The following is a 14,389-nucleotide window of genomic DNA, read 5'->3' as shown; positions in this document are numbered from 1 at the left end:
TTTCTTTTACACTGTGTACAGACCAAGGTCGCTGCTCACTGTTTGGGATGTTAACAACAGACAGTTCTCATGTGAAGCAAAGTCGAGTAAGCATTTCTCAATTTAATAACATGTGACTGTGTGCAAAAGCAGCAAAAGCGGCAAGATGGCTTTCTAACATCTAACGCGGTTATGCTAACTTAGCATTGTACATATGTAGATAACGATCTTCACTACAGCTTGTGGGAGATATGTTTCACGAACTATTATAATAAAAATATTAATCTATTAGACCCTGTCTGAGGGCCAGAGGACAAGCAGAGGCTACTGGACGACAACTGTGGTGGCTGTGTCATGTGTCTCTAGTGTCTTGGAGTTTGTCTTACCATGGCTTTGAACTCTGCGCTGAGGACACCCCTTCTGTACTTGACAGTCAGGGTAGCGAGGTCGAGCAGCCAAAGGTTTCTCAGGGTGGTAGTGAGGGAGGTAGAGACTCGGAACTCAAACAACAGATATAATAATTCATTGTGCAGCCTAGTGCTTTTCTATTAGTGAAAGAGAAGTACTTGAATCACAGAAAAAAGAGATATTACAGACATACAATTTTATACACCACAAGGTTGTGTACTGCAGATTCTAAACAAGTTGACTACCCAGAAATCAGAAGACTACATTAAAGCAGAGACATGAGCTCACTATGGGTGCAGGTGAGCAGCTTCCCCGGTTTCTGTGACCCATAGGTCAGTTCTTGTTTCCTTTACAAGACAGTTCTCTTTGAATGGGGTTATTGGTAAAGCAGGGGCCCCACATAAATCTGGAGTAAAGCTCACAGTTACCGTTCAGTTGAGGCAGCGGTTTTACCTGAGATGCCACATGAATGACAGGCTTGAGAGTGAACCTGCAGGTCATAGCTGCACAGAAAAATCAGATGACCTCATGGATGCAGCAGCTCGGCATGGTGGCCCCATCTATTTCTCTTCAAGAAGGGCCTGGTGCAGGGGTAGTGGTTCTGAAGAAGATGGCTCTGATCAAGCAGGTCACAGAACTCCCAGGGGTTATCTTCCATCCTCTGGTCTTCTGGTGCACAGAAGGTAAAGGCAGCACAAATCTGTTGTCCTCCTCTGTTGGCGGTCACCGAATCAAGCACAGTTGGAGGTTGGTGAGCTGGTTTGGCTAAAATATTTGGAATGTAGAAACACCTGGGGAGGACGAGTGGCCTTTTGGCAGACTCAAGTCATCTCCTATTACTCCCCCACAAACTGTCTGCTCTCCTAGGACACCTATCTTCAGGAATAAGCATCGAGGCTTCTATTACTTGGGTACTCTGTTCCTGCAAGGTAAGATACTCTTCTCCCACTTCTTAGCCTGTCACGCATGTTCCTAAAACATAGACAAACCCACTGCTCTTCCAACAAGATGTGAAGCATTCAGGTGACGTCCCCGTCCCTGTGGGGGACAAGCTGTCTGACAGGCGCAAGCCTTGAATCTCATCAGTTCTTCAAGAGCTCTGTGGTCTTGATGAACTTGGAACTGGAACCAAGTAGGGTATTGAGGTTCCAACTTTATACACTTCCCATTCAGGAACTGTTGATCCCACTCTACTGCACAATAACCGGTTTGGGGTGGTTTTATTTGTCAAAGTGTCATGTTCTTTCTACAGTGCAGAGACAGCTGTTATTGAGAGTGATGGCTCTCAGAGCAGAGAAGGTGGCTAAGGGAAGGATACCCACAACATGAGCACAATAATGTGTCACAGCAACTGGATGTCATTAGTCTTCATGAAGTAGAGTTCAAGGAGAGACATAAAGGGTAGGCCTTCACTAGAAGCTTCCCTATCTCTAACAACAAAACCCATTGACTTGTCTCCATTTTCTCACCATTTACCCAAATGGCAGTCCTCAGGAAGAACTAATCAGCAATCCCCTGCTAAAAAATCACCATCAAATGTCTGAAGGCAACTTTTCTCTTTCCTTCCACACTTCAATGTCTATGTTACACCCTCCTGTGGTGATAATGTGCAACCTAAAGCACATTCAGTAGAAAAGGCTATAAAAAAAGGGATGTCTTGCTCAGCCAAAATGTTGAAAAGGCATTTGGTTGGGATAGATATTCATTGAAGCTGTTCTTCCTGGAATAGGTGAAGGCTCACAAATAAAGCAACAAATAATGCTGGGATATAAGGCCCCATAGTGAAAGTTTGCAGAGTTTTACCTTGCAGAGAAGTACGAGACAGGGGTGCCACCTGTGATCTCTTTTTTTTGTACTAGTTGTAGAGCCTCTGGCTAACAAAATATGTAATCAAGGAAATTCCCTTTGAGCTGAGCACCATATAGTCTGCTTTGCAGATGATGTCCTGCTCGCACTGATGGACAGCGTAACCTAGATTTCAGCAACATTGGAAGTATTAGATGCATCTCAAAAGGTCTTGCTCTTTAAAGTCAACAAGCAGAAATCAGAGATACTGAATACTTCAATGAATATGGATGCAACACATGGGCTGCAGCCCATCTGCTCTGTAAACTGGGCCAGAAGGTCAATCATGCATTTAGTAGTTTAGAGTGGTGATTTGATGAAAGATTATTGAAACTGTGAAGTCAGATATGAGATACACGGTGTTGGAAATTTGCCTTTTTTGCAAGATCACCCCAGATTTTTAACCATTTTTTAATGAACTCATTTTTGTTGGCCAAAGGACCCTGCACACGTTACCCCTGCTAACTAGTGTTAATGTGCTGGTGCTCTCCCTTTTAAACATGTTACAACTGGCCTATGCCCAATTGACATATTTAATTTGCTATCATATGGTAATAAACGTACTCAAGGCCTGTAAATTAAATGCTACTAGTGGGCTTCAGTACTTATTGTGCTACCCACTAAGGTACCACAGTAAAACATGTCTCCAGACCTGCCAGCCTTGGTGTGCAGTTTCAAAACTGCCACTTCTTTGAGGCAAAACAAACCTTTTGCCTGGCTTAACTTAATAGTCAAGTTTGTAATGGCACTTTTAGAAAGTTGTCAGTTTCCTGAGTAAAACTAAAAGGCTCTTCTGCCGGTGTCCAGCTGTCACCTGACTCTTGATGGTTTCTTTCTGACAAAGAGCCCTGTGAGTGGGGGTGGAAAATCCTCCTTTGAAAGGATGGCCTGGTGGGGCTATGCCCAGCCCCTTACTGAGCTTCAAAGGATGTATAACTTGTCACTGGCAGATGGAGTCCTCAAATAAGCCTGCCTTCCCTTTGCCCCTTTAATCAGGCTGGCACCAAACCCAGTGACTGTAGAGGAACTGATCATAACTGGTTTTGGAAGTGGACAGAGGTTTGCCATCCACGCACAGACTGGCACTGGGTATAAAAGGTGCACCGATCTTGCCTCAAAACACTCTTAGATAAGTGAAGATCAGAAGAAGGACTGGTATGCTGTCTGACGCCTGAAGGAAGACTGGAACTGCTTGCATTAAACTCAGACCCCAGATAGCTCCAAGGGTCAGTTGACTGACCTCTTGTTTGAGCTACAGGGAGACAACAAGCTTCCAGTCACCTTTCCTTGCAACTGCCCATCTGACCAGTACCAACTGGACCTGCCCTGGACCCTTCTGCTGGCCTCTATTGGAGTGAGTCCTAATCTCCAATTTGTGACCCCTAGGTCCTGGACCCTTGGCTGGTGTTTAAGAATTCAACCTGTCCAAACTGCAAAATCTGGAACATAGAAACTTTTTGCCAACTTTCTGTCTGGTGAACTGACAGAGACCAGTATCCATGTGGAAGCCACAGCCATCGACACATTATCATCAGCATCAGCTTCCTAGTTTGCCCTGCAAAAGGAGATCAGACTTTCAGAAAATATTTTAAGCAAGAGCGTAGGTGGTTTCATTGGGACTAAAACCAAGCAGCAACCCGTCGACCTCAAGGCTGTCCTAGGCACAGACTTCAGACTATGCCCATTCTCAGCTTTCCTGCCTTTATTGAAGACTGACCCGGAACCCTGATCTACAGAAACCCGTTGTCGTCGAGCACCGCTTTGGATTCGGCTTGCGCCCACCAAAGACTTGTTGACAAGCGCTTTTTCTTCACAAAATGTTAGTTCAAAGGTAAACTTTCCACTGGGATGAACGTGGTCCCTGTATCTGACTGGTGATCCATCACGGTTGGCCTTAACTTTTGACTTTGACCCGTGACCACATAACCACAGTCGGCACTTTGTGCTTTTGCCACTATTTTTTGTTTAAACTTTAAAAATTCATATCTCAGGTTCTGCTTTATTGGTTTATTGTTATTTTGCTGTCATTTTATTTATTAAAATCTACTATATTTTTCCAAACTGGTTTGTGATTTTTCTTGTGTTTTGTTTTCACTTTATCACTATTTGAGTACTGTATACATACTTTACACATTGCCTCTATATTAAGCCTGAATGCTTTGTCCGAAGCTAACAGATATTTAAGCATGTTTATTTGTAATGATTTTTGTGGCTAACCATTAAAAATATTGTAATCATTATTTGAAGTGGGTTCTCAATCCCCTCAACGAATACTCTAGTTTCTTACACACAGTGTATATAATTGATGGGCCGAATAAATGTTATCAAAATGAACATCCTCCCCAGGCTTCTGTACCCCTTCCAATCGCTCCCTCTGGTGCTCACTGAAATGGAGCTGAAATCACTGCAGGAAGAATATGTGGCCTTCATATGCATATGCATATGTTGAAGTGCATGGGTGACCATAAGATTACTCATGTACCAAGACAGATGGGTAGCTTGAGTTCCCAGACATTTTGAAACACAATGTGCATTTTACCTTAAGGTTCTGATGATTGGACAGCATGGGAGTCAGAAAATAAATAACTTCCAATGGACTTTGCGGTGGTAGGTCCATTGGAAGCCATTTGCGGCTGTGGCGTGGCTAGCAAAGTCTTAAAGGACCCCCGGTGTGGATCTACCAACTCCAGCCAAAACAGTGTTGGATATGTGGGCTTGAGTAACAAGAAGGGGTAGACTAACCTCATTAACCTTTCCAAATACCCTATTGCATTGCGATACTCATTTTTCGCACAGGAAACACCTGTATGCACCAGAGACAAAAGGATTGCAAGGCTATTTAATAAATGTTCAAACAATGGCAAGCAAAAACATTTGAGGAATACAAGAGGGAACTTACAGTGAAAGAACTGGATAGAACTACAATATCTGCAGATTAAACATAGTGTCCGAACAAAGAGGCAGTTACAAGATAACTTATACCATTAGAAAAATTCAAAAGGATACACTTGGGCTTCAGATGGCTAGGGCCTGGCACCTGCAGGATTCTATGTGCCTATGCAGTGTGTAACAAGGTTTTCAAACTGGGATGAAACACTGGGACCCTGATTACGAGCTAGGCAGAGATTCCTAGCGGCCAGTATTACTGTTACCGTTACCAGCCAGTAAGGATTTCCAACTGTTATGAGTTAGAGCCCTTGGAATGAAGAATAACAGTGCAAAAGAGGAATTACCATGCAGACTTTCTGACGGTATTCCCTATTCCAAGGTATCTACCACTCCCATTTACCACCTGCTTCCTTCCTTCAGGGTGGAGGTGAGAGAGTGGTGCTCAGAGAATCGGAGGGGAAAAGCGAAAAACAGTTTTGGCAGTGAGGGGGCATGCAGAGACTGGAGGACGAGGCTTTCTCTGCTCCTACAGGTAAAACCTCACGCGACTTTACCAGCTTGGATTTCCAGGCAGTAAAATTGATCCGGTGGACACCAGGGGAAAATGGGAGCACTAACAGCCGGACAATTGAGATAGGTGGAGCAGTTTACGCACTCGGAATTAGGCAGGCCTAGGATGAGAAAAGCCAGACGATGAGTGAGAAGGTTGTCATATGACATTCCTAAACTATACAGTAAGACCCCGCACCACTGGTATGTGGTTTTTAATAAAGTACAACAAAAACAGTCAAAAACCGCCATTAGTGTGGATGCAAAAATGAGAATATAGGGGATAGGCGCTGGGAAGCCGCGCGCTTTACAAATCCAATAGAATAGAATAGGGGAGGCCATCTTTAACTAATTTTCCTTACTCTTTACTATAAAACGTTTTGGCATGAAATCATTGGCAAAACCAACAACTCTGCTGACAATGGCAGATTTATTGGCTTTGTCAGAGCTTGTTTCTTATTGAATGGTTGTGCTTTACACGATTTGCAAAAAAACACTTGTTTATAGAAAATCGGTGAAAAAGCAATTGTTTGCAACAATTTTTTAAAAAAAAATGTAAGACATCACAGTGAGATGCTCCGATTGCAACAATGTGCAGTGTTTGTTTACATTTGGTGAACAAGGAGAGGCATGGGATACCTTGTGAGGTGACACCGATGAGGATTGTGTCTTCGAGTTGGCTTTAAAAGAAAATGCTAGCATACCTCGTTCTTGCAAATTGTGTCCTAATCTCCTCATTTCGGTTACAGACGTAGTTAAATAGATGCACTCTTCACTGTAAAATCTGCATGAGTTCTACACGCTCCCAACCCTCGTGTTGTCTATGATGGCTCGCATCGTTGGGTGCAGGTGCTTTAAGTCGGGTTTGGTGAGGTGTTTGTCGGATTTCACTTGAGATTTTTACATACACATGCAGCAAAAACACACACTCCCATGTCCCTGTTTTAAAGGTCTTTGTTTTTGTTACAAAATATACCTGTCACAATCCACACTCCTTTCCCTTCCTACTGCTCCTTATGGCCCCCCTCCTGCCCCGCTTCTCATATAATGCATTTTAACCAGGGTGATTGTTGGGAAATCTGAAGCTCACCCCCCCTTCATTTTACTGACCAAGCACCACCCCTGCACAAACCCCTCACCATGACATACATCAAGAACCTTGACAAACATCATCCCAACGCACACAACACAGGCACCATACCAATGCACATACATGACACACAGCATCATACCACAGACTCTCCATTCCATCAACATGAACATCGGCAAACACCATCACACATGCATACACCATTAGTCACACACTTCAATGCAACATCTAGCGCATTATAATACAGACATCATATAATCACAAAAACTATTACACAAAAGACAGACACCGATCCACAGACGGGCACACCGTCATCATATTGTCATATATATTCCACTCACACCCTCAAACCAAAACACACACAATCACACCAGTGCACAAAATAATTTTCATCAACACACACACCACTCAACACATATCATCGCACCAGTATATCACACATTATCACAATATCACCTCATCATATGCACTATGACACCAACACACATGCACACACACATCACAAACAGGTCTGGCCGAAACTCCGCACAGTGAACAAAAAACTCCACCGCGCTACGTGGAGTTCCGCAAGCACACATAGTGCATTCGGTCACGCCATTTGTGCTGATTTTTAGGGCCGGGTGTTTGTCCTGTGCTAGAAATTCAGCATGAACGACACCATGGGCAGCACAAGAGGGCGCTGCTTCTCTCTGCCACTCGAGTAGATATTCTACTCGAGCAGCAGCTTCCTCAACGCGAGCGGACGCTGCTATCCGTGTTGAGAGATCTTGCTGGGAGGCGTTAGATTTTCCTCATTCGCCAACTTAATATTGGCGAGCGAGGAAAAAACTCAGCTGCACTACTTGGAGCTGAGCTTTTCAGAACCCCACATGCTCTACAAAGTGCAGAAAACTCTGCAAACTCCGCGAACGGAGCGGAGTTCACCGCCCAGGCCTAATCACAAGCAGACACTATGAGGAAAGCTTGTACTGATATTGTGCTGCTACTGTTCTGTGCTATTGTGCTGCTACTGTTCGAGTACAGAAATTCGGACTTACATGGTTATATAGAGTCCACAATATAGACTTCCTATACATCGTTAAGATAAACATGCATAGGGAAGAATATATTTACTATTCTAATTTCACATCTACCTACCTTGATGATTTGTTATTGGTTGCTTGTAGAGTTGATAAATGTTCAAGTCACTACTGAACACTTGATACCATGCTCCCAAACCCCTGCAACTATTACGGAGTCTTGTCCGTTTCTCGCACATTCTCTCCTTGTCAGCTGTTTTAGTAAAGAATGTCGCCACGCGTAAATCAATGCCAAGTTTCCATTGCAGAAACAGCATCAGTGGAGCGGGAGAAAAGAACTTAATTTTCTTCACGTAGTAAACATTCGTTTGGGGAAGCAACAGCGATATATTGTACCTGCTGCCCTCGAGATGAACCCAGAGTTTGTCTAGTGGGGGGTTGCTGTTTGTCCCATTCATTCCAACCCTATAACTCCCCCTCTTCCCACCCCTAAGAAAACAGACTTTCACGCAGTTGCGTGTTGCACAATTCGGGGAATTCTTGTGCTCTTTTCCCGTTAGGTTACCGAAAGACTGTACCTGTTTGTCAGAATTATGCAGTCCTGTCCCACAGGCAGGCTGTGGCCTCGGGGCTAATGCAGAATTGCGCAACACTGAGCGGTAATGTCAGCAGCAGCGAAACCAGCTTGTTAGGTGCGCAATGTGATGGCCGTGCCAACATCTTAAACCCTCTGCCGCCACGCAGGGCGAGCCTAGCAGAAATCACAGCAGTGAAATAGGAATCGGAAACAGATCGCGCCTGTACCTTGCTGGCAGCTCGCGAGTTCCAAACTCATGCAAAGAAGCAGCAGCAGGAAGGGAGCCATGGCCCTGGGTGAGCGGTGCAGCCTCCTCCGGGTCTCTGTGGCGACTGGAGCAGTCCACGCAGGTGAGGTGGGAAGCACTCTGAGGGCGTTAATGGGAACCCTGGAGTGTCTTCAGCGCCGACCACGCCTCCTCGCGCCTCCTCGCGCCAGGGAGGGAGCTGGCAAATTATCAGACTCCACCACAGTGTATCATTGTTTGGGCGGTGTTTGTTTTGGGCACAGTCACTGATGAACGGGGCTGAGATTTGGAAATCTGGCCTGCGTGGGTATCTAAACACTTAAAGGCACAGAGGAGCATCCCCTTCCCCCAGTCAGTTGGAAGCAGGGGCACGAAATGTTCTGGAAAAGTTTTCATTATTTATTGCGGCTAACAACAAACAGTTGATAGAGGTGGCGACTGTTGGAACTCAGTGAAACAGATTTCATAAAATACATGAAGAATAAAACATGTGGAAAAATGAAATCCACTGATGCGACTGCAATGTTGTGGGCCCAGGCCCACATCTTTTGGAAATAAGCCCACAGAGACGTGTGGTTACTGCAACTGGTCACAAGCACCTCCACCTAGGTCCTTTTAGTTGCAGGCTCGCGTCACTCGTGATGCCTGTGGCAAAAAAGTGTGGGATGCAAGTGTGTCCAGCCCTCGAGGGAGTGGCTAGCTATACAAGTGCCTGCTGAGACACTAAAACGTGTCCATCACAACACTACATTTCTCCCAAACTTTATTAAAACAAAACAAAGTTCAACCTATGGAAATTAACTATGCACATGGGACACCACAGTCTTTCGTTCTTAAGAAGCTGTCCGCAGGACAACGGTGGACAGATGCAACTGGGAGCACCTGGGCATCTTGGCACATGTCCACAATTTAACCAGCTAGTACTGGGCATGAATGATGTGTCAATGGTGTCCAGATACTTTGGCGGCCTGCCCATTGGATCAATGTCCACTTAAACACTGTTGGATGACCTGTGTGCTCTGGCTGTGATGCTGTTGGTGTCAGACAACATGGTGCATCAGGAGCGTCAATGGAGTACCACTACAGAATCTTCTCTTGAGGCATCTGGGCACTGTGATGACAAGGCTTGCCAGGGGCACCTCAGCCTCTTGGTGCTTTGCAGGTGCAAGGCTCCACCCTGGTGACGAGTTGCTTTTTAGCTGGATTGGGTGATGCACATGGCAATGATGTTGTGGTTGCCGTTAGTCATGGACGACAGGTGGTGATGATTCGTCAGGAGTGAGGCTGTCTGGAGGGACTTTGCTGGCACGTAACTGTGTCTTGGCTGAGGCTGTTCTTCACCTGTGGCATCTGCAGTCACGAGCAGAGATGCCATCTGACTTAGACTGCCGATGCTGGGAAATCGACAGTCGCACTGGGAAGCGTTGGGGGGAGACGCGGTTAGATCTTGCCACGGCTTATGTTTGATTCTCTCATTGTGCTGTCTCCAGGGACTTAGCTCTGCGTTGGTAGCTGTCTTGTGTCTGCGGGTGCACATTTGTCTCATAGTGGTACAAGTCCTCGTTCTTTTCACCTTGTTGATCTCTTCAGCACACCTTTGGTCATCCTGTTCTTCAGGTTAGTAGGACTGTCACTCTACTTTTTTTCACGATGTGGGGTTGTGCCACACTCTCTTCTAGCTTGCTATGTGATGTGGCCCCCAGCCACATCATTTGTCTTCTCTGCATCTGACTAGGTTCTCCCCTCCGATGTGTTGTCATGCCACCTGGCAATAAGGTTTCTTTTCAGGGGAGGAAGGAGTTTGGGACCCACCCCCGGAAGAGGACTTTTGGGGCCCTGTAGTGTATTTATTTTGATTTATCCCCACCTTTCTCTTGGTTTTTGTAAGAATCTTTCTTCTGGTCACCACCCTGGTTCTTTGGCTTTACCCTGGTTCTGACCCATTTGTCTGCATTCTTTCCCAATTCTTGGGGAGAGGTCAGATCAGAGCCCAAGGGGACCTCTTCCCCTTTGCAAATGCAGGTGAAAATATTTTTTAAGGGCAGGCAGTGGTCCCGGGGACCACTGCCTGCCCTTAAAAAATGGAACGAAAACTTTTTAAAATAAATAAATAATTAAATGCATCCCGTTTTCCTTGAAGGAAAACGGGCTGCATAAAAATAGCTGCTTTATTCAAGCTAGCCTGGCTGATGACGGCTGATTAGCCAGAAACCGGTCCCAGGATGCTTGTTTTCGGTCCAGGGAAGACATGGCTTGGCAGTTCGGGCTAGACTGTTCCCATGAGGCACAGGGTCAGACTGATTTGCATATGGCCATGTCTGAACTGGTGTGGCGGAGTGAGCTAAAGAGTGATGATGGATTAAACCCATATCAGTTGACCGGGATTGAGTGCTTGCAATGTACAACACTTCGTCCATCATCCCCCTTTGGTTTTGCTTTATTAAAAAGCAGTCCCAGACATGGTGGTCTGCTAAGCCCAGCAGGCCACCATCCCTGGGAGGGCTGGCATTCCCAATGGGCTCGTAAATTGTGAGAGGCTCATTATTATTAATGCGAAACAATGTAATAACACTGTTGTACACGCATAATAGCGCCTCGCAAACTGTGAGTCACAAAAGAGTCGCAATTTGCGAGGCGCTATTTTGTGCGTCATACATCTGGCCTGTAGAGAATGCTAAAGTGATTCTGGTATTTTACTGACCTCTGCTGGTCGTTTTCTAACAAGAAAGTTAAATAGAGCAGTTGCCAGAAAAATTAAACAAGCATTTGCAATGCAATAGGTCTCGCATTTATAAGAGTTTGAGCTATTGGCATTGTAAAATTACAATGCCTTTTCTTTATGTTTTGGTTTTATTACAAATTAACTGTTAAAAAACATTTTATCAGAGCAGTCATGTACGTTTGTAAAGCCTTCGATCTGGCCACTGTATCCTGTGTTCTAAGCAGAACAGGAAACTGCAATTGGAAGGATGTTTGCGATTTTTTTTTTCTCCTGGCGCCCGTGTTGTCTGTAATTGCAACACTTGCGAATGGGCCATTAACCAAGCCTAAAGGCTCGGTCTGGTTTCGATGTTTGCGGCGCCTGTTGTCTGTTGTGTGATCGTATTTTTCCCTGCAGGAAGGGAGAGGTAGGAGCGTCTGAGAGAGGGGGGGGAGGAAAGACTGCCATGCGAGGGCCGCTGTAAGCGTGGCTAAGGGTTTTCAAACAAAAAGGTGAGGAAGTGCATGCCAAGCAATCACAGAGTGCTTCTAAGTCGCGTAAAGAGACATTTCTGCAAAATGTCAAAAATGTGTGTGTGCCACTTAGTCTTTATTGGAACCTGTTGGGCACTAATCCATTGTGTGAAATATGCCGTGAAATAAAATAAAAATACATCAGACCTCCATACTTTGGCCGTGCCATGTACATTCCAGTAATAACTTCACAGACATCCAACTCCAAAATCTTCACCTCAGGTAGGTGTGTGACAGCAAACAATCCTCTACCCAAAAAAAGAGCGGAAGCCAACCAAGAGCAAAACAGTGCACGGCTCAGAGACAATCCCAAACATTTCACAGAACAAACAATGGCAGGAAAGGCTGTGTATCCCACGCTCCGGAAAAACCCCCTTCCTGTCCGTTTGCAGCGGTCCGCTAAAAGCCAATCTGACTTCCTGGTCATTACACTGTACACCGCGAACAGAGCTACAGGGGGACAAAACAATGCTGCCTCAAACTTATGCGCACAGAATGCCATGTGATAGACACAATTATGCAGCTTGCCACGACACTTCAAATGCGTGCTAAAACAAATTGTTGCGCACACTAAATAACTAGTGAAACAATTAGACAACACTTTACGTTTTTTAGAAAAACACTTCTCGAACGAAACGTACACATGAAATAACATTTTACGCTGCCTTTGAGATGCACGTAAAGTACTTGCAAAACCTTCACATCACCATAAAAAAAAACAGTTTAAGGAAAGCCACGTTTTATTTGCAGATGGCAGTTAAACGCCTAGAGACCCTTACGGGTGATTGTTCGCGCTTTACAAATGTGGATTATTATTATAAGCGCGGTTTTATACGGCAATGCAAAGTTAGGAAGGACACCTCCCTTTGATGTGTACAAACACATTTTTATAATGTACTTTAAAAACGCGACCTTAAAGAAAGCAGGGAAAAGCAATTTTTTAAGTGTTGGCTAACAAGGCTAACGACTCCCTTTAAGCTACCTTTACACCTTAAGTTGTTTGAATACGTGCTGAGCTTGGTTCCTGTCAAAAAGAGAAGGCTGCGCCAAGAAGTCTTTAGTGTGCGAGAGGTTAGAATGGTTTCTGGGCGTGTTTTCAAAGGACTCTGCGACGGTACAATAAAGAGAAAAGTTGCACTGTAGTTAAGATCGTTATCATTGGTAGGAGCTGAATGTGGGCATTTTGTTGGCTTGTAAACAGTGAGTGATTGGCCATAAACAGCAGGATGGAAAAGCTTCCCTAGAATGGAACCTATTTCTCAAGCAGGCAAGCCCTTTGTTGCCGCTATGAACGCGCGTTTGCTGTTTTAGACCTCACAAGAGTTTATAGAAGTAGTAGTTTTAAAATGTCCACATACGCCAGTATACCATTGACTTAGAAATTGTATTAGCATTGTAAACAAGCGCGCACTGAAGCTGATGAAGTGGGAGGGGGGAGAAGGGGAGTGGGGGCGGGCACGCAGGCGGCCAAATGGTGCGCTGAAAGCGCGCACTGAAGCTGACGAAGAGGGAGTGGGAGGGGGGAGTGGGGGCGGGCATGCAGGCTGCCAAATGGTGCGCTGAAAGTGATCGCGATCGCGATCACATCACGGCGAAAGTGAAAGCAAACGAGTGCTTTCAGGCCTCCAAATGGTGCGCGCGCCCGGACGGCGCACATGCACTGTATTTGGAGGCCTGAAAAGCCACTGTTTGCACTTCCAAAACTCGCTTACTATAAGTCTCGCCAGAGCAGCGCTAAAGCGCTGTCTCAGTGTGGAAATATGGATTTTTCTGATCAGTTATGTCCCCTATCTTGGACCCCAACGGTTTCATGTATGAATCACAAGTACATGTATGCTCCCTCCAGTTCCAGTTATGAAGACGCAAACCCATGTGCGTCCACCGTCAACATGTCCTCTTTCAGATCCGCCATGAATAGGCCGGATATTCCATTCCTAAGTATGAAAGGCCACCGGCTTTATATGGTTCACTTATGCCATTTTTCAGTCCAGGCAAGTAGGCCCAGATTCTGTCATCAAGCTTTTCTTGCCTTCTGCCTCTGAAAACTCCAGTCTGAGCCTGCATCTGTGACCATGAACTTTGTCTCATTCCCTGCGCGGCTCATGAAGCCTGACATCAGCCTGCTGCCTGCCAAAAACTGTATTTCACCTTCGAAATTATCTGCTCCGTTCCCTGCCTAATGCATTCCTGTCTAGTTGTTTAAGTAAACATTCTTCCAGCTACCGAGCAAAGGCCCGGTTTCTCTGTCTTCATGCAAGTAATTCATAGCCCTGTTACTATGGAAGATTCCTGCCCTCGCATCTAGTGTAGACACTTAGACGCTTGTACACGCACTAACAGTCAGTATAGTCAGTATAGAATAAGATTCTACTCTAAGAGACCTCTCTTTTGGATAACATGGTTCTTTAAACATAGGATGTTAGATATGATTTGTGGATTAGGTTGACTTGACCCTCCAGACTTCTGTCGCCACATGTAGAGCTAAATGTCAAGTCCCCTTCACCCCCTAGTCGCACGTCAATCACACGTCATACTGCTGCGCGCGCATCTCT

General features: G+C 45.3%; 1 protein-coding gene across 2 annotated transcripts in view; it reads right to left on the bottom strand.

The window, feature by feature from the left end:
- The window catches only part of PDZK1IP1 (PDZK1 interacting protein 1), a 131,336-nt gene that overhangs the window by 99,401 nt on the left and 17,546 nt on the right, over positions 1–14,389 (bottom strand). Inside the window, exon 1 of one of the 2 annotated variants that reach the window (XM_085602687.1) lies at positions 8,584–8,846. The exons of the other annotated variant lie outside the window; for it this stretch is intronic. Coding sequence (XP_085458813.1) covers positions 8,584–8,644 — 61 coding nt within the window. The 5' untranslated portion in view covers positions 8,645–8,846. Of the gene's footprint in view, positions 1–8,583; positions 8,847–14,389 lie in introns of those variants that run through there. 2 annotated transcript variants of the gene reach the window in all.

This window comes from Triturus cristatus, chromosome 4_2, assembly GCF_964204655.1.
Source record: "Triturus cristatus chromosome 4_2, aTriCri1.1, whole genome shotgun sequence".
NCBI lineage: Eukaryota > Metazoa > Chordata > Amphibia > Caudata > Salamandridae > Triturus > Triturus cristatus.
The sequence above is the reverse complement of the archived record's forward strand: the minus strand, read 5'-3'. Positions and strand labels throughout refer to the sequence as shown.